The sequence below is a fragment of the Salvelinus namaycush genome, chromosome 15 (assembly GCF_016432855.1).
Source record: "Salvelinus namaycush isolate Seneca chromosome 15, SaNama_1.0, whole genome shotgun sequence".
NCBI classification, from domain to species: Eukaryota; Metazoa; Chordata; class Actinopteri; order Salmoniformes; family Salmonidae; genus Salvelinus; species Salvelinus namaycush.
In genome coordinates this window covers 980,308-1,001,454 of record NC_052321.1, presented here as the reverse complement: position 1 = coordinate 1,001,454, position 21,147 = coordinate 980,308, and the positions used below count along the sequence as shown (strand labels likewise).

At 41.4% G+C, this 21,147-nt stretch overlaps 2 protein-coding genes and 1 long non-coding RNA gene across 3 annotated transcripts; 2 read left to right on the top strand and 1 right to left on the bottom strand.

The window, feature by feature from the left end:
• The first annotated feature begins 26 nt into the window (after nucleotides 1-26).
• LOC120059792 lies at nucleotides 27-5,507 on the top strand. The gene is made up of 6 exons (XR_005478173.1): nucleotides 27-119; nucleotides 632-744; nucleotides 3,107-3,224; nucleotides 3,503-3,615; nucleotides 4,154-4,249; nucleotides 4,347-5,507. It is a non-coding gene; the product is annotated as an uncharacterized LOC120059792 (long non-coding RNA).
• A 3,052-nt stretch (nucleotides 5,508-8,559) lies between these two features.
• Nucleotides 8,560-10,860, top strand: LOC120059716 (protein kintoun-like). The gene is made up of 2 exons (XM_039008769.1): nucleotides 8,560-10,329; nucleotides 10,483-10,860. The coding sequence occupies exons 1-2, from the start codon at nucleotides 8,560-8,562 to the stop codon at nucleotides 10,858-10,860; spliced, it is 2,148 nt and encodes a 715-aa protein (XP_038864697.1).
• Nucleotides 10,861-11,882: 1,022 nt separating this feature from the next.
• lrr1 (leucine rich repeat protein 1) lies at nucleotides 11,883-17,198 on the bottom strand. Its single transcript, XM_039008840.1, has 4 exons — nucleotides 16,949-17,198; nucleotides 15,935-16,033; nucleotides 13,454-14,181; nucleotides 11,883-13,305 (listed from the first exon to the last, which is right to left on the bottom strand). The coding sequence occupies exons 1-4, from the start codon at nucleotides 17,129-17,131 to the stop codon at nucleotides 13,050-13,052; spliced, it is 1,266 nt and encodes a 421-aa protein (XP_038864768.1). The 5' UTR covers nucleotides 17,132-17,198; the 3' UTR covers nucleotides 11,883-13,049.
• Nucleotides 17,199-21,147: the final 3,949 nt, after the last annotated feature.

The following is a 21,147-nucleotide window of genomic DNA, read 5'->3' as shown; positions in this document are numbered from 1 at the left end:
GATTCTACACAACAAGCTTCACTACTGCACGATTCTGCCGATATTTGCTGTTGGAAGTCAGCTGATGTTTTCAAAACATTGGGTATTCTCAAAAACACATGGATAAAGCAGCCAGACATGTAAGTAGCTATTACCGAGATTGTTACTTGCATGATCAATTGTTACTTTCATGATCAATTGGCATGGTTATTAATGTATATCAGTCTTGTCATATGTTTATTTATCATATCGCAATATTATTCTAAAATGTTTACAGCACATAATTTGATTGGTGTAAAAAATAATACAGAATAGAACAACCATTATTAGTAGGTCAGGTTGAAGGATAGGTCATAAGTGTCCAATGAGACAACCTGCCCTGAAGCCTATCAGGGCAAGAAAAACGTGTTTTCTCCAAGAAGCTGTTGGAAAACATCATCTTGGGGCGACGGAGGAGAGACCCTTGTACCTTAACTTACCATATGGCCTTGGTTCTTCGCTGTCAAAAGCTGTGTTGACAAAAATGAATTACTTGGATCTCTAAACAAGGTTACATTTTTACAGATTTCTTCAACCAGATACACTGAAAGTACTGCCACGTGTGGTCTTTTATGTAGCCACCTTTCGTTATTTTTTTCCTCTCCCTTTTTAGCACCCATGGATTCTGCAATTGCAAAGCACTGTCCAGAGCTTGTAGCCGGTGAGCGAAGCGGTCAAACGGCTGTAGTTGAGGGAAATGTCCTGTACGTGTGGGGAGGGTACGTGGTAAGCAAAAACTGTCAAACAGATGGAAGAGTTTGAAGAAAGTCTACTAGCAAATATCGTTACAAACATTGCCAATGGATAGTCTTGAATTTATGTTAAGCATTTCCATATTTCACTAATATGTTGTTAGGGATATACAAAATTATTCAATGTAGTTATGCAATAAATGTTTTTTTTCTCCATACAGTATTGATGAATATGCAAAGATATAATTTAAGAATGTAAAGCAAAGTATTCCATCTTCCCATTCAGTAATAATTTAAAAAAATACTTTTACGTTTCAATTGTTTTCTGCAGTCAATTGCTGATGATGAAGTTTTTCTGCCAAATGATGAAGTCTGGTTTTATGATTTAGAAAGAGGTGTATGGTAAGAATATTAATCTAATTATAACAAATTGTATTTTTGTATATGGGAAGTATATAGATTAACACATTTCAAAGATTGTGAATTAATAAATTGATGTAATAAAAAAGTTTGGATCCTTGGAAAACTACATTCTAAACATTTAAAAAAATCTAATCTACCCATGAAAAAAAGAATATGCAACAATTTACTCAAAGATTGCACTGAAACCAACATATTCATTAGATAGCAGACTTTGTAAACACTACAGGTCATAATTTGTAAACTCTGCATCGCATGTCAGAGGTGTTAGGCCTACTACATAGTTACTAAAATGTTATTACATTGACACAGTGGAATATTGGTATTTTGAGAGTTTTTGAATTTGGAATTGTGTTAAGATTATAGACATTCAGGGAGCGTTTGTAAATTCACTCCGTTGTGTCAGAGTGTACCCAGTGTGCGCTCTGAGCATTCTAAATTCATATCGTTGTCAGATTGTCCTATCATATATTCAGAGCGTTTCTCTCTATGGATGGGCACACTAGATGCTCTGGCCGAGGAGTAGCGTTTGTAAATTCACTCTGGATATCTACTCCGATTTCAGAGCACTCTCGTCTGTGTGTGTCAGAGTGCAGAATAACTATGACCAATGTCGTCAGTAAACATCGGCAAAAAAAAAACGTAATTCAATTGTTGCCATAACACAGTTAGAGTCACTAACCCTCGTGATAACATGAAAACACTAACCAACTCTGCTAGGGCGAGTAAAATGGTCAGAGTGAGGTGTTCTCTCTTATGTCTGGAAGTAGCTTTCAAGCTAGGCCAACGTTAGGCAGATAGCTTGGGTGCTTTACTGCCGTCGTGAGGTCAGAACGCTCGGATCAACCCGAATTACTCCTCGGCCAGAGCGTCCAGTGTGCGCTCTGAATTTACGAACGGACAATCTGATAACGCTCTGAATTTACGAACGGACAATCTGATAACGCTCTGAATTTACGAACGGACAATCTGATAACGCTCTGAATTTACGAACGGACAATCTGATAACGCTCTGAATTTACGAACGGACAATCTGATAACGCTCTGAATTTACGAACGGACAATCTGACAACACTCTGAATTTACGAACGGACAATCTGATAACGCTCTGAATTTACGAACGGACAATCTGATAACGCTCTGAATTTACGAACGGACAATCTGACAACACTCTGAATTTACGAACGGACAATCTGATAACGCTCTGAATTTACGAACGCCCAGAGCACACTCTGGCACTCCAGATTGAATTTACGAACAACCCCTTTACAACGACAGTCAACCACCCACGCCAACTGCATAAAGAGTTGGCTAGGTTGCTAGGTAGCTACTTCCAGACACTAATGAGAAAACACCTAATTCTGAACATTTTACTCGCCCAGGCAGAGCTGGCATAGCTTCTTGAGTGTTGTCATGTTATCAAGAGGATTCATGACTGTAACTGAGTTACTGACAACAATTTAATTAAAACAATTCGTCGATGTTTACTTACACCTGTCACAACAACCAAGTTTAGGGCGTTCGGAAATTCCTCAATTATTCTGTGCTCTGGCACTCAAACCAGAGCTCTCTGAAATCGGAGTAGGTTGCTAGGTGGAATTTACGAACATACAATTACATAGCATGGTTTAAATATTCCCCATCTAATGTTAATGGTGAACTAACATGGCTGCCATAGTGTTGTAGTCTCATGTAAATGCATCATAATGCTAATTCTAGACATTCAGTTCTATAGTATTTTTTTTAAACATTTCCCATGTAATGTTAATGGAGAGCTAACATGGCTGCCATCGAATGTTGAAGTGTCATGTAAATGCTTCATAATGCAGAAACCCCATTGGTTCAACTCTCTAAATACATCTGGTAAATGTTATGCTTTATGTGCAATGTGTGTTCTGGAATGATTTAGCTGCAGAACTGAATCCCCCATTTCCCTGTTCTGTTTGTTTATTGTTTGTTTGTTCTCCAATCTGAAGGGAAATGTGTCAAATGTCTGGAGAGGTCCCACCCCCAATGTCAGGCACCTGTGGCTGCTCTCTGAATGGAGACATGTACATATTTGGGGGATGCAATGACAACGGACAGACCAATCAGGTAAACCCAGAAAAAGGGCTCCAGAGCATGTATTCACAAAGTGTCTCGTAAGAGTACTGATGTATGATTCGTTTTTTCCTTTTAGATCATAATGAATAAGATTACATGGGCAGGGTGGATCTGATCCTAGATCAGCACTCCTACTCTGAGACACTTGATGAAAACGAGCCCTGATGGTACAGTACACATTGACAGGGAAGTGTGAAAATCCTCAATAGTTTACAAAGCCTTATATTGTTTTGTTCACATTTACATGCTGAAATGCCCTGTGTTTGCAGCTTTACTGTGTCAACCTCCTGGATGGGAAATATAGCTGGAGGAAAGTGAACCATAAGAGTGGCTCCTCTCCCTCACCCAGAGATAAGCTCTCTTGTTGGGTTTTCAATGGCAGGTAAACATTCTTTATGTAAATAGAAAGATTGTCAGGGTTGGGATTACACCTTTACTATTAGGGGTGGTCTAAATAAATAGTGTGCTGGCCCAACTAAAGTCTTTCCTACACTTATGGGGGTTCCTAGCTCCCCTGTAATATGAACCCCTTGTGATTGGAAGATGTTTTGGTATTTCTGTAGTAATATGAATCCCTTGTGATTGGAAGATGTTTTGGTATTTCTGTAGTAATATGAATCCCTTGTGATTGGACGATGTTTTGGTATTTCTGTAGTAATATGAATCCCTTGTGATTGGACGATGTTTTAGTATTTCTGTAGTAATATGAATCCCTTGTGATTGGAAGATGTTTTGGTATTTCTGTAGTAATATGAATCCCTTGTGATTGGACGATGTTTTGGTATTTCTGTAGTAATATGAATCCCTTGTGATTGGAAGATGTTTTGGTATTTCTGTAGTAATATGAATCCCTTGTGATTGGAAGATGTTTTGGTATTTCTGTAGTAATATGAATCCCTTGTGATTGGACGATGTTTTAGTATTTCTGTAGGCTCATCTACTTCGCTGGATATGGTCATAAGCAACTTGATGACATCAGTAACAATAGAAGCTTCCTTATGGATGAGGCATCAAGGGTAATGTTTGCTTCCGGGTGCAATTATGTCCAAAGGTATACATTCATTTACTATTAACTTTCCTTATTGTATGGATTAGTAATATTGTGCTTTGCAGGTAGATGACATCTATTGGGGATGGAACAATGAAGTCCATATGTTTGACCCAACATCGGCCAGTTGGAGTGAACCACATACCAGTGTAAGACGGAGGTTAAATTGTGTTTACATATATAATAAAGCAATTCATTTAGTGGATATACAAAAACATGGTGTTGTCATAGCATATTATTAACAGTATAGCATATAAGGCAAGACACTTCAAATATGATAGTTTTTTTGTGGATATCTAGCTACACTGTAAATGTTGTTTTTGTCTAAAGGGTCGTGCCCCTGACCCCAGAGCTGCCCATGCCAGTGCAACACTTGGCAACAAAGGATACGTATGTGGAGGCAGAATAAGGGTGAAAAACGATGCATCTCAACTCCTCTCTCGTGTTTTTTCATTGACACAGACAACCTAAAGTGTCACAACGATTCATGAGATTGTGTCTTCTGCTGAACATTAATGAAACATAGGACTTTTGACTCTGGTTTTTTTTTTGCGCTTGTTTGGAATAAGCTCTTCTGTTTTTCTTTTCACTTTTAGGAATCCAGGACAAGTGACATTTATTGTCTAGATCTAGAATCATGGACATGGTCCGAAATGTACGCATTTACACTCTTTCAAATGCTCAGCTTAAAATGGTTACTGTTCTGTACTATACTGTTTTCACATCACACTTGATTTAAAAAAAATCTGTTCTTTCAAAATGGCTTTTCCAGAGTACCAGAATCCACTGTGTCAATGGGAAGGTCGTGGCATACCCTAACTGCAATATCTGATAGCGCTTTCTTTCTATTTGGAGGACTGGGTATGGACTGAACCAATGAGTGAGTAATTTACCCATTCAGGTTCCCAATCCTACCTCTGTACCTTATGTTCCATGGAAACATGGCATTATTTGGTTTTCTAAAAAAATTATGCATCTCTAGGCGATGGCTGGGCATTTGATGTTGAGACAAAGAAATGGAGGGAGCTTGAGCATCCATACATGAACAAACCAAGGTAGTGTATGTGCAAGTTGTTAGCAGAAAGTGTTTTATTTTCCAATCTGAGGTATGTACCTAAAATGTGCAAATGGTAAAACTGTTAACACATTGTCTGTGGGATCTCTATACAGTGGGGCAAAAAAGTATTTCGTTTTTAGCCCCAAAGCATGATGTTTCCACCCCCATGCTTCACAGTAGGTATGGTGTTCTTTGGATGCAACTCAGCATTCTTTGTCCTCCAAACACGACAAGTTGAGTTTTTACCAAAAAGTTCTATTTTGGTTTCATCTGACCATATGACATTCTCCCAATCTTCTTCTGGATCATCCAAATGCTCTCTAGCAAACTTCAGACGGGACTGGACATGTACTGGCTTAAGCAGGGGGACACGTCTGGCACTGCAGGATTTGAGTCCCTGGCGGCGTAGTGTGTTACTGATGGTAGGCTTTGTTACTTTGGTCCCAGCTCTCTGCAGGTCATTCACTAGGTCCCCCGTGTGGTTCTGGGATTTTTGCTCACCGTTCTTGTGATCATTTTGACCCCACGGGGTGAGATCTTGCGTGGAGCCCCAGATCGAGGGAGATTATCAGTGGTCTTGTATGTCTTCCATTTCCTAATAATTGCTCCCACAGTTGATTTCTTCAAACCAAGCTGCTTACCTATTGCAGATTCAGTCTTCCCAGCCTGGTGCAGGTCTACAATTTTGTTTCTGGTGTCCTTTGACAGCTCTTTGGTCTTGGCCATAGTGGAGTTTGGAGTGTGACTGTTTGAGGTTGTGGACAGGTGTCTTTTATACTGATAACAAGTTCAAACAGGTGCCATTAATACAGGTAACGAGTGGAGGACAGAGGAGCCTCTTAAAGAAGAAGTTACAGGTCTGTGAGAGCCAGAAATCTTGCTTGTTTGTAGGTGACCAAATACTTATTTTCCACCATCATTTGCAAATAAATTCATTAAAAATCCTACAATGTGTTTTTCTGGATTTTTTTTCCTCATTTTGTCTGTCATAGTTGAAGTGTACCTATGATGAAAATTACAGGCCTCTCTCATCTTTTTAAGTGGGAGAATTTGCACAATTGGTGGCTGACTAAGTACTTTTTTGCCCCACTGTATGTAATTCTATGATATGGGCCTCATTTCCCAGAGCTTTCATAGCGTTAGTGTTAAGATCCTCGTTAGAACCTTCTTACGATGTGTCTTTAGTAGTGAAAGTGTTTCCTAGAGCCTTCGCTAGTAACGTGGCCGTTAAAAACCTTTTGCACATCGACTGATCCAGGCTGGGTGGGCTTTACTTGTCTCATCGCGCTTTAGCGACTCCTTGCAGCGGGCTGGGCACCTGCAGACTGACCTCAGTCATCAGTTGAACAGTGTTTACTCCGACACATTGGTGCGGCTGGCTTCTGGGTTAAGCCAGCAGGTGGTAAGAAGTGCGGTTTGTCGAGTCATGTTTTGGAAGACGCATGACTCGACCTTCGCCTCCCGATCCCGTTGGGGAGTTGCAGCGATGAGACAAGATTGAAATTGGGGAGAAAAAGGGGCGGTATAATATATAAATAACTTCGGCATGCTCATAACGGATATTTAATGTCTGCTTTAAAAAATATAAAAAATAATCTACCGATAGGTGCCCTTCTTTCCAAAACATATAAAAACCTCCCTGATCTTTGTAGTTGAATCTGTGTTTGAAATTCACTTCTCGACTGAAGGACCTTACAGATAATTGTATGTGTGGGGTACAGAGATGACATAGTCATTCAAAAAATCATGTGACTTGTTAATTAATTAAACGTTTACTCCTGAACTTATTTAGGCTTGCCATAATATAGGGGTTGAATACTTATTGACTCAAGACATTTCAGATTCTAATTATTTTTCATTAGTAAAAATTCCCAAGAAATAATTTCACTTTGATATTATGGGGTATTGGGTGTAGGCCAGTGACAAAAACTCTACATTTAATAAATTTTAAATGCAGGCTGTAACACAATAGAATGTGGAAAAAGTCAAAGGGTGTGAATACTTTCTGAAAGCACTGTAGTCTATAGCTTATACTGTAAGTAAGCCATTTATTTTAATGCAGTCATCTGCAGTTTTCATTTGAAACATATTCTTATTTATCCTTTGCTTGGTTGTTACAATTGCAAAGACAACTTTGTATTTCTAGTCAACTTTGTTGAAGTTGACTACAAATCACAGAGAGGAGGATTAACACTGTTTAGCAGAGATCCTCTGTGTATACAGTGACGCAGGAGGGCAAAAAAAAACGCATTACCGCTTTGGACATACCGACAGAGTCATTGCGCAAAATAGTATGCAGCATCATCTGGAAATGAATGTGAATGTTGAACAAAAGTTTTTTTTCACAGGATATGTGAGGATTACATAGCCAAGAATGTGAAGAACTGCAAGCTGCTTCAAAAACAGCTTCCATGTATGCCCCCAAAACTACTGCCAGCTGTACAGAGGAGAATGTCCTTTTTTCAGACATCTAGGAAAATATAGCATTTTCATATGTAAATATTAGAGGGAAATTATCAATAGTAGACTACAGTAAATTGATAATGCAGAGTTCATAGTTCATACTCTATGTTCCACGTATTACTGTTGATAAGGCCTTCAGGGTATGTGGGAAGATTTGTCTTTCAAAAGAGTGTAGTTAATTATCATTATGTATCCATATATATTTTTTTTATGTTTTACAGTTTATTTTATATTATGACTGTGAATGGGTGTGTTTTCTGCCTGCAAACAAGACTGTTGTAATGTTTGATATCATAATTTTTACAACTACAACTTTGCTTTGGCCACCACTTTATAATAACAACATTCTATATGCAACTTTTCACTAACTTTTCACTAAATTCACTAAAGTTGTGTTATGGCTTTGGAATGACTATTACACGAACGCCCGCGATTGGACGAGTCCTCTCCAGTACCTGGCTGCTGCGCTGCCTTGTTGCCATGGTTTCGTCAACATACAAGACACTCGGCAGATTGCTCCAAGGTTTACGCCACAACTCCGTGGTAACCTAGTCTACAAGCAACTCAAAAGTACTGAGAAACTTTACTTTTGGCAGGTTGCGAATGATTTGCTGTATAATATCGATTCATATTTCGTGTAACACCTTAAAATTACTGTAGTAAAGTTGTTGTTTTGTGCTGGGATAGCAAGCTAGCTACAAGAGTGAAAATACTTTGTGGCTAACGTCACAGTAGCTAAGTTAGCTTATCGCACCAATATGGAGTTCTGTTCCAAGCTCAAGGACCTGAATATTACACCGGATGAAATAGGCCGCTTTACCAAGGCTTTTCAAAATGAGGAATTCAGAAAGATGCTGCACGAATACGCAGAGGAAATATCAAAGCCAGAGAACAAGAAAAAATATGAGGAAGAAATCAAGTTGTTAGAACAAGAGAGGGGCGTGGACATTCAATTTGTCCACCCCGAACCTTACCGAGCCCTGAAGACGAGTATGGACGGTAGGCAGAAGTGCTTCATCAATGTCTGCAGCAATGACATGATTCGTAAACCTGAGTTTAGGAGGGTAGACGAGGCTGGCAGAGTAGGGCAGCATTGGTCACTACCCCACAGCTTGACACCTGGAACGCCAGACAGGGATACAAAGGGGAATAAGTACACAATCTATGATGTTGTGTTTCATCCAGACACTATTCACATGGCTGGAAACAACCCGAGATTTATGGAAATGGTCGACAAAACTGCTGTTGAGGCTGTCGAGAATGGGGGCAGAGTGAAGCTAGACAAAAACAATGTAAGAGTTTTGAAAATCAAATACAAAGGGACACCACACGCTGCCGTCATGCGCAAGCCCTTCCCTGGTCAACCTGCCAAGGAAAAACCTTCACCACTTGACGATCATCTCTCGTTCCCCTACCCCGACGAAAAACAACCAGACACGGCAACAAATCAAAAGGAGAGCCGTAAACCGAAGGCCAAGATTCAGTCCCACACCCAGATCAGCCAGAGACAACAAAACGCCAATTCACCCAAGGAGCCAACGAAACCACATTACACTCTAAAATACAGATCATTCATTGATTTGCAAGACTTCAGGTGTTCCAGAGATTCAGGTCAGAGCCCACGCCCTAAAGAGATTGTCATCACTATTGATTTGCCTTTGCTTAGATCTGTTGCGGATGCTGATCTAGACGTGACTGAAAGACTTGTTAGTTTGGAATCCAAGAAACCAGCTTACAGACTAGAGGTGCCGATGGCATATCCAGTGGATGAAAACAAGGGAGAGGCAAAGTTCAACAAGCAAAAGAAACAACTGGTTGTTACTTTACCTGTTCTACCTCTGAAGGAGCCAACAGTCGCTGAAGTGTCTGGCCGGCAGCTTGTCAATGATGATGGTGAAGAGGATTTTGAGAATAGTTATGCAGCGCAGTCGGAAGACGCAACACGTGGCAAAGAAGATACCCCCGACCACAGCGGACGTGGCAAAGAAGATACCCCCGACCACAGCGGACGTGGCAAAGAAGATACCCCCGACCACAGCGGACGTGGCAAAGAAGATACCCCCGACCACAGCGGACGTGGCAAAGAAGATACCCCCGACCACAGCGGACGTGGCAAAGAAGATACCCCCGACCACAGCGGACGTGGCAAAGAAGATACCCCCGACCACAGCGGACGTGGCAAAGAAGATACCCCCGACCACAGCGGACGTGGCAAAGAAGATACCCCCGACCACAGCGGACGTGGCAAAGAAGATACTCCCAACCACAGCGGTTGCATTGAAGGGGACAGCTCAGAAGACGTTCACTGTGAAAATGCTACATCACTCCGGTCTGAAAATCAACTCATCTCAGTCCTGGATGACAAGATAGAGTTTTCTGAACAGTCTGGTGACATTGAGGACAAGCAACACAAACTGAGAAGTGGTGAATCACACCGAGCTAAAGCTTCAGAGCCCACTGAGTTTGATGGCAAGACTGGGTGCACTGACCAGAATGAGGGACAGTCAGATGACAATAATTTACATGAGGTGAGCCATCATCTTTAGGTTAACATTCATTCAGTAGAAGAAAAATGTACTATTATAGTGTATGTCTAGCAAAAGCTGACCCTGTTGTAGGCTTCTGTTCATCAGTGCTGTTACTAACCCCAACATCCACTGTGACAATTACTTTTATTTTAGGTGGAAACAGACCCCTCATCCCTGAGCGAGAGAATAGATGACCCATCTAATACTGCAGCAATGGTCATCCCATCCAATCTTGACAACAATAACCAGGCCAAAGACTGCTCATCCCCCAAGATAGAAGAGATCGTTGAAAGTCAAGCTCCAACTAAGGATAAACAGAAGACTGTGCGATTCAGTGAGCATGTGGAGGTGGCTCAGTCTCAGGAGGAAGATGACCTGCCTGTTGAGCAGACCTTTCAGGACTGTGATATGAGACCACAGCAAGCTCTGCTGACAGAAATTAACCAGGATGGACAAGAGGTGGTCATTAGTGATCATACTACATCTGCTGGTTTCGTTTTTCAAAACTCCTATATCTATGACCTGGACTGAGTCTCATGTCAAGGAACTTGCTCCGTCACAAAGATACTATATGAAGTCTGTTGCTGATTCAATTAGTTGAGGTCTTGCGTGAAAACCTAAAATCCTTTTATCCAATTGAGGGCAATAGGAAAAAGTATATCTGAATGAGTGAATCAGTAAAACTCCCATGTCTTCAGTATTAATTTCAGAGTTCTCCTTTTGAAACAATGTTCATAAGTTATTTCCCATATACTTCTTTCTACAAAAGGGAGGAAAGTTTACATCTAGTATGTTTAAGCAATAAAGGCAGAGGGGGTGTGGTATATGGCCACGGGCTGTTCTTATGCATGACGTAATGCGGAGTGCCTGGATACAGCCCTTAGCCGTGGTATATTGGCCATATACCACAAACCCCCAAGGTGCCTTATTGCTATTATAAACTGGTTACCAAAGTAATTAGAGCAGTAAAAATAAATGCTTTTTCATACCCGTGGTATACGGTCTGATATACCATGGCTGTCAGCCAATCAGCATTCAGTGGAGTACTCACCCAGTTTATAATTAGTTTTATACTTACCATTTGCTATTAGGCCTACATGTTGAGGGTGTGGAGAAGCTCACCATTTGAGCGACGCTTCAACAACTGTAAATGCTGTACTCAGACCATGCCACAAGGTTCAAGTCTGCTTGACATATCAAATGATGCATTAGTCACACCAAATACTAACATTTCAAAGAATTGTTTTACTGTTATAATTTTCTTGTACATTGTGTATTACTACAAGATGGAGCTACCTGGGGAGGCAGGTAGCCTAGTGGTTAGAGCATTGGACTAGTAACTGAAAGATTGCCAGATCGAATCCCAGAGCTGACAAGATAAAAATGTAATTCTGCCCCTGAACAAGGCAGTTAACCCACTGTTTCTAGGCCGTCATTAAAAATAAGAATTTGTTCATAACGGACTTGCCTAGTTAAATAAAGGTGTATGGAAACAGATGACAAATATAATTTTAAACCTTCAGAAACTAATTGAGACAATGATAGATATGGATAGTTTCTTTAATTTCCTTTCAAACTTGTACCAATACAGTAAAAATAAATAAATTTTTTGAATTCCACAAACATATAAAAATGTTTCATATACACAAACACACCTTGCTTAAACAGATATAAACTACTACTTGTCATTTTAGGTTTCTCAATCTGTAACACTGATTGGGAAACACACTTGAAGACAAAATGTCTGAACGTCAGCATATGTCCAATCAGTGGTCACATAAGCAGTTCTGAGATGCGTGTTGGGTCCAATGTACAAAGAGTCCATACTGCCCTTTACATTACAGTCTACACTGGCTGGTCACCATTGCCCTCAGAATAATACCAAAAGTATTAACCACGTTTCCATCTGACCATTTCATGCAGATTAATTATCTAACGCATGAAAAAAGTTACAACTGGGCTGATGGAAACAGGAAATGCAGTTACAATTTTATAAATACCAACAGATTATTTGTTTGTTCGACATGGTGGGATCTTTTTGTGTCTAAAATTAATTATGCGAGAAATTACGGTGGAAACGCCTTTATGTGCAAATATTGATATAATAACCATCACATCGAAGTAAACTCGGGAGTCACGTGATTATATTTTGTGTGGTCCTCCCACTACAACCCGGGAAACCATGCAGTTTTATTAAACTACAGATGAACTTCACAGGGTGGTGAAAGAGCACGGTGATGAGCTTGAAGAATTGAGGGTCTTATTCTGGTGACATGATGATCGATGCTTGGCTGCCATTTGACAAATAATATCACTGTGCTCTATAATAAAATCTCAGCATGTAGGTAGCCTACCTGCACTGTATCTGCCAGCTGTTGGCTAGAGAGCACGTGTCAAGACCAGAGTGGGTACATTTGCTGTATAACGCAACAGTTGTGACAAAACCCATCAGTAGAGTTGACAATACGATGGAAACCCACTTAACTTGTATTTCCACATTCAGTACATGGGAATTTAACAATTAAAAGTTATGTTCATGTGCACTACGTCATCACACACAGCATTTATCCGCAAAAAGTCAATTTAATGGAAACATATCTAGTGGGAAAATGCGCATATTTTTTATGCAGATTTCAGAATATTCGCATGAAAATCTGTCGCAAATTGGATGGAAACCTAGCTACTGTACTGATTGCCGTGGAACAGTTGAGGGACTTAAATCATCTCAGGCCTCGCTGAAGGCATTGGTCTAGGAACTCAGAGTAACATGATAGGGAGCAAAAGTGACGCTGCACCGGTGCATCTGTTCCTCCCATGTCATCTACCAAAACCACAGTGTGAGAGACCAGATGCAGATTCATGCTGACTGCTGTTTTGATGTAGTAGTTCACACAGGTACAGCCACAGTCACAGGTCTTGGCAAGCTCCAGGTCTTGACAAAGGTGGGCAGGGATGAGATGAGGCCCGTAAGGGATTCTATGTGGTGTAAACACAAAACATAACTTAGGCTCAAATATTGCATAAAATATTGCATAAAACTTTACGTGATACTACACGTTTACACTTCCAAACAAGGTAAAAGCACGTAAATGGGTGAAATGTTGAAAGGAATAATTGAACTAACCTGAGGTTGGCCACAGCCCTGGCGGCCATCTCCTGCAGAGTCAGGGGGAAGGTGAGCTGGATGGTGTGGTCCAGGGGGTTGGGATGGGCGAACGGATTACCAAACAGGTCCAGGTTCTCCAGAGTTAACTTTCGGAAGTCCCCTGGCAGCAGGGACAGCTGGTTGTGTGCAGCAGACAAAAAGCGCAGCTTGGAGAGATGGCTGATGCGAAAGGGCAGCCACACCAGTCCGTTGTTGTCCATCTTGAGGTTGATCAGCTCTCGCAGCTGGCAGAAATGAGGCGGCAGGGCCTGCAGGCGGTTCTGACTCAGGTCGAGGTGTTGAAGTGTGCGCTGGAGGCTGGACAGACAGAGGGCTTCACTAAAGGTCTCTAAGTGGTTGTTGTGGAGAATAAGCTCAGCCAGGCAGCCCAAGTCTCCGATAGTGTCAGGAAGTTTTTTTATGTTGTTATTACTGAGGTCCAGTCTGCGCAGTGCCTTGAGGGAGAGCATTCGCATGTCTACCCGTGAGAGCTTGCAGTAGGACACCTGGAGCTGCTCTAATGAGTAGGGAAAATTGGAGGTCAATGGATAGTCCTTCTTGGATACAATAGTCAGCTTCTTCTTGGGCTTCTCCACATCCCTGGCTCGGACGGGTGTCAGTGTAGAGAGCGGCAGGCTGTCCGTGTCATTTCCTCTGTGAGCCAACCGAGCAGCCGAGAGGAAGTTCTTCAAGCTGTTAGCATCAGCCTGAAACCCAAAAGAAGACCGATGTCACTAGTGGTTAACAGTCAATACAACAGCTCTTATCGTACCTGCTATCAAACAATTTGAGCGTTACATGAAAGGGATGGCATTATTTATAAATCCCTCCATATCAAACAAGTTAACACATTTCCTATCTATCCTTCAGATTGAGAAACATTCACGATGGTGGAAAAGTGCTTGGCCTATAATAAGACACATAAAATGCATAATTAAGCAATAATGCATGCGGGGGTGTGGTATATGGCCAATATACCACGGCTAAAGGCTGTTCTTAAGCACGACACATCGCGGAGTGCCTGGACACAGCCCATAGCCATGGTATATTGGCCATATACCACACCCCCTCATGCCTTATTGCTTAATTATGCATTTTACGTGTCTTATTATAGGCCAAGCCTTATTGCTATTATAAACTGGCTACTAATGTAATTAGAGCAGTAAAAATAACTTTTGTCATACACGTGGTATACAGTCTGATATACCACGGCTGTCAGCCAAATCAGCATTCAGGGCTCGAACCACCCAGTTTATAACGTAAACTAACAACCCAAGGACTTCCTCATATTGTATTAGGCCTACATTTGTTCCCATGACACAGATTTCTTTGGTCTTAGTTGTGCTAGCACAAGATGAAACATTTAATTACAAAAAGATTACAATACAGATGAGATGTTATTAACATAAGTCACACAAAGGATTGCCTAGTGAGTCCTTCTCACAATGCTAGCCTGGTTTCATTTGTGTATCACCATAGCTGTACGCACCACAGCCTGTCTGTGTGTGTGTGTGATGGGTTGAAAATGTGTTTCAAGATCTAGGGGAAAGGTCAACACTGCCCTAACACAGCCTAGAGCCATTGTCACCCATTGGAGGAAACAGTCGCTCATTTACAGAACATGCTCCCCACATTCAGACAAGTCTGGCTAATGCATAAATATCAAACTAAGATACACACGGAGTGTACAAAACATTAGGAACAGCTGCTCTTTCCATGACAGACTGACCAGGTGAATCCAGGCGAAAGTGGTGGATTGATGTCACTTGTTAAATCCACTTAAATCAATGTAGATGAAGGGGAGGAGACATTTTAAAGGATTTAAGCCTTGAGACAAGATTGTGTATGTGTGCAATTCAGAGGATGGGCAAGACAAAATATTTAAGTGCCTTTGAGCTGGGTATGGTAGTAAGTGCCAGGCGCACCAGTTTGAGTGTCAAGAACTGCAATGATGCTGGGTTTTTCACGCTCAACAGTTTCTCGTGTGTATAAAGAATAGGCCACCACCCAAAGGACATCCAGCCAACTTGACAAGTGTGGAAAGCATTGGAGTCAACATGGGCCAGCATCCCTGTGGAACGCTTTCGACGCCTTGTAGAGTCCATGGGCCGACGAATTGAGGCCGTTCTGAGGGGCAAAAGGGGGTGCAATTCAAGGTGTTCCTAATGTTTTGTACACTCAGTGTATTATGCAATGATTCTTTTAAGCATCGGAGATGATTGAAAATCCTAATTAGGGCTGGGAGGATACAGCAATGTAACGTTCTATATGTTGGGTCATGTTAACTGATTTTAATATGCATGCCCTAAAATTATTTATTTCAGTGTAAGCGCTCTACTTTTCCAGCAGAAATGTAAGTAGCATGTGAACCTGAAGGCCAAATTATATATATATATTTTTTTAATTCTCCTTTTTCATTGGAGATCAGATTCCGCCATACAGAAATGTCTAGATCCATACCTTGCTCAAGCAGATGTCAACAGCAGGCTCCTTCAGTCTCACAGTGGCTTTGCCCTCCTCAACAAACCTGGTGAAGAATGTTTCAATGTTTTCTTTTAGCTGTAGAGGAAGTAGGTACACACATTAGAGTAAGACGTGGAACAAAAAACAAAGTGATGGTGGATTCGTTACCTAGCATTTCTGGTGACTCGTTCATGCAAGACCACACACTATATTAAATGTCCACATTAAAGGGAAAATCCACTCAAACTATATTTAGGCATTTTTATCTTTAGTTCATGTTACAGATTTTGCATCATCATGATGATGTGGCTGGTGACACTTTGGTTCTTGAAAGTCTAATATACTGAAAACGTGTCTGCTGACATGCAAAACATTTTGGGACTGTATCAACTAGTAATGGGGGGTAAACAAAAATACAATTACATATCGCAATATTATTTCTGACAATATATCATATTGTTCGCAATATTATTTTTACGCTAGTTGGCTGTATCTGCACCAAAACTCCAGTATTTGTCCTTCATAGCTTGTTATCCAGCTTATTTTTTTAAATAGGGAGCCAATTCGTTTTCATCACTTTTATTTAAGTAATTGATCAATACTCATTCTCATGGCTCTCTTGTCCCTCTGCAGCAGACATATGGTGAGCATATCGAATTGCAATACATGTGATTTCGGCACCAAAGTATAGTGATAATATCGTATCTTGAGGTCCCTGGCAATTTCCTGCCCTAGTATTAACAGTGGACTAAGGAAAAAAATACCCAAAATAGTTTAACACAAACGAACAAGGGTTTCCTCCAAGTTATCTGAGATAATGGATTTCAAATCAAATGCAACTCATTCATTCCACAGTGAAGTCATCATACATTTGAAAAGTAGCTATACCAATTAACAAGGTCAAGAAGTTGGATGATTCATCCTGTGTACTTGGGGTACACCTGTAAAACATAGAATACATAGCTAGACAACTGGCCAAGTAGTTAAATAAACACATATCTAGATACTAACCTTATATTTTGAGCCTGTCCTATCCTTTGCTGTACAGATCATTAGATAAATGTTGTGGTGTTGTGTGGTCTTGTCCACATGTCTCCCAATAGACAGCACAGCCCTTGCTCCCTTTCCTCTGTTTTTCATCCCATACGTGGGAAGCATCCGGCTCACGACTTCGACGTCGCACTGAAGCTTCATTGCTCGATGTGTATAAATAAATGCGTGACCTGTGTTAGTTCTGTAAATATATCCCAATAAATGAATGTTCAAAAAACTTTTTCCAAACCAAACGGGCAGTTTGACCCCATGTATGATTTTGGTTTAACACAACCTGCTGGCATACAACAAGGTAACGTTAGCCCTTGTCACGCCACTAAGTTACTTTGCTAGCAAGATATGTCAACCTTAGCTACAAACTAGCTATAAAAACCCCTAAGTCAAATACAAGGACATCTGTTATCTGCTAGCACACTCAGCCAGACAACGAACATAGCTAGATAGCTAACCTCGTTACCTTAGCTGACTAGGTTAGTTGCTAAAAAAGGTAGCATAATATACACTTACGTTGGCAAACTGCAAGTTATGACAACAGAACTAACGAAATGGTTCAAACGCTTTACCGGACCGCTATGGAATACAAGAGTTGACAACAACAAAAAAGGCATGCAAGTTCTCTCTCTAGCATGCAAACTAAATTGTCAACATAGACCCAAAGAATAACAAGGAAACGTCGCTACCAAGATGATCGAACGGCCTCAATTTCGCGCGCGCGAAGAGAACTGATAAACGTACATGCGCAGACGTGATTTTGTTTGAGAATCTTTTCTTTGGTTGTGGCAAGAAGGGTGCAGCTTTTGTCAAATGAACGTCAAAAGTCGATTTTTTTGGTGAATTTTAGTTTACCCTAACCCCTTTCTTAACCGTAACCTAATTCTCCTAACCTGCTACGTAGTCAAATCTGACTTTCATTTGACAAAACCTAGAACCCTTTTAGCCATGACAATTTTTTTCTTAGCACCTACCTCCGGTTCTCACCATTCTGTGAAATGTCTAAATAAAAGTAATGATCGGTATGAATGCCATTAAATTGGTTGAATGGCGCTTCTTTCGGATGATTAACACTGAAGTCCCAAATGCAACCAGGTCAGACAATAATTGTGTATGATCTGTGTAGAAAATAACACCATAATTGCTTTCAATAGCTAGATTTCCATCCAATTGTCGGCAGATTTAATGTGAATATTCTCAAATCCGCATTTTCCCACCAGAGGTGTTTCTTTCAAACTGACTAGGGTGTTAATGTGTAAATAAACATTGCTTTTAGAGCTAAACTGAGCATACCAAATTATACAGACTATCAGAAGCACAGTGCACTTTGTTTCATGTCTGTAGGCTTTACCATTAACTTTTTTTTTTTAATAACTAAGGTTTAAATAAATATAACTAGGAAAGTCAGTTAAGAAAAAATTCTTATTTACAATGACGGCCTACCAGAAGGCAAAAGGCCTCCTGCGGGGACGGGGGCTGGGATTAAAAATATAGGACAAAACACACATCACTAGATAAAGAGGGACTTAAGACAACATAGTATGGCAGCAACACATAACACAGCATGGTAGCAGCACAAACATGGTAAACATTATTTGGCACAGACAACAGCATAAAGGGCAAGAAGGTAGACAATACATCACGTGAAGCAGCCACAACTGTCAGTAAGCATGTCCATGATTGGGTCTTTGAACGAAGAGATGGAGATAAAACTGGACAGTGAGTGTTTTTTGCAGCCGTTCCAGTAGCTAGCTACAGTAAACTGAAAAGACGAGCGACCCAGGGATGTGTGTGCTTTTGGGACATTTAACATACCGTGACTGGCAGAACTGGTGTTGTATGTGGATGATGAGGGCTGCAGTAGGTATCTCAGATAGGGGGGAGTGAGGCCTAAAATGGTTTTATAAATAAGCATAAACTAGTGGATCTTGCGACGGGTATACAGAGATGACCAGTTTACAGAGGAGTATAGAGTGCAGTGATGTGTCCTATAAGGAGCATTGGTGGCAAATCTGATGGCCGAATGGTAAAGAACATCTAGCCGCTCGAGAGCACCCTTACCTGCCGATCAATAAATTACGTCTCCGTAATCTAGCATGGGTAGGATGTCATCTGGATCCGGGTTAGTTTGGCAGCTGGGGTGAAAGAGGAACGATTACAATGGAGGAAACCAAGTCTTGATTTAACCTTAGCCTGCAAATTTTTATTTATTTAACCTTTATTTAACCAGGTAGGCTAGTTGAGAACAAGTTCTCATTTGCAACTGCGACCTGGCCAAGATAAAGCAAAGCAGTTCGACACATACAACACAGAGTTACACATGGAATAAACAAAACATACAGTCAATAATACAGTAGAACAAAAGAAAACAAAAAGTCGATATACAGTGAGTGCAAATGAGGTAAGTTAAGGCAATAAATAGGCCATGGTGGCGAAGTAATTACAATATAGCAATTAAACACTGGAATGGTAGATGTGCAGAAGATGAAGGTGCAAGTGGAGATACTGGGGTGCAAAGGAGCAAGATAAATAAATACAGTATGGGGATGAGGTAGGTAGATAGATGGGCTGTTTACAGATGGTTCTATGTACAGGTGCAGTGATCTGTGAGCTGCTCTGACAGCTGGTGCTTAAAGCTAGTGAGGGAGATAAGTGTTTCCAGCTTCAGAGATTTTTGCAGTTTGTTCCAGTCATTGGCAGCATAGAACCGGAAGGAAAGACAACCAAAGGAGGAATTGGCTTTGAGGGTGACCAGTGAGATATACCTGCTGGAGCGCGTGCTACGAGTGGGTGCTGCTATGGTGACCAGTGAGCTGAGATAAGGCAGGGCTTTACCTAGCAGAGACTTGTAGATAACATGTAGCCAGTGGGTTTGGCTACGAGTATGAAGCGAGGGCCAACCAACGAGAGCGTACAGGTTGCAATGGTGGGTAGTGTATGGGGCTTTGGTGACAAAATGGATGGCAATGTGATAGACTGCATCCAGTTTGTTGAGTAGAGTGTTGGAGGCCATTTTATAGATGACATCACCGAAGTCGAGGATCGGTAGGATGGTCAGTTTTACGAGGATATGTTTGGCAGCATGAGTGAAGGATGCTTTGTTGCGATATAGGAAGCCGATTCTAGATTTCATTTTGGATTGGAGATGCTTAATGTGAGTCTGGAAGGAGAGTTTACAGTCTAACCAGACACCCAGGTATTTGTAGTTGTCGACGTATTCTAAGTCAGAGCCGTCCAGAGTAGTGATGCTGGACGGGCGAGCAGGTGCGGGCAGTGATCAATTGAATAGTATGCATTTAGTTTTACTTACGTTTAAGAGCAGTTGGAGGCCACGGAAGGAGAGTTGAATGGCATTGAAGCTCGTCTGGAGGTTAGTTAACACAGTGTCCAAAGAGGGGCCAGAAGTATACAGAATAGTGTCGTCTGCGTAGAGGTGGATCAGAGAATCACCAGCAGCAAGAGCAACATCATTGATGTATACAGAGAAGAGAGTCGGCCTGAGAATTGAACCCTGTGGCACACCCATAGAGACTGCCAGAGGTCCGATACAACAACCAAGGCTGTCGAGTCTGCCAATAATTATGTGGTGATTGACAGAGTCGAAAGCCTTGGCCAGGTCGATGAATACGGCTGCACAGTAATGTCTCTTATCGATGGCGGTTATGATGTCGTTTAGGACCTTGAGTGTGGCTGAGGTGCACCCATGACCAGCTCTGAAACCAGATTGCATAGCAGAGAAGGTATGGTGGGATTCGAAATGGTTGGTAATCTGTTTGTTAACTTGGCTTTCGAAGACCTTAGAAAGGCAGGGTAGGATAGATATAGGTCTGTAGCAGTTTGGGTCTAGAGTGTCACGCCCTTTGAAGAGGGGGATGACCGCGGCAGCTTTCCAATCTTTGAGAATCTCAGACGATACAAAAGAGAGGTTGAACAGGCTAGTAATAGGGGTTGCAACAATTTCGGCAGATCATTTTAGAAAGAGAGGGTCCAGATTGTCAAGCCCGGGTGATTTGTATGGGTCCAGATTTTGCAGCTCTTTCAGAACATCAGCTATCTGGATTTGGGTGAAGGCGAAATGGTGGGGGCATTGGCGGGTTGCTGTGGAGGGTGCCGGGCAGTTGACCGGGGTAGGGGTAGCCAGGTGGAAAGCATGGCCAGCTGTAGAG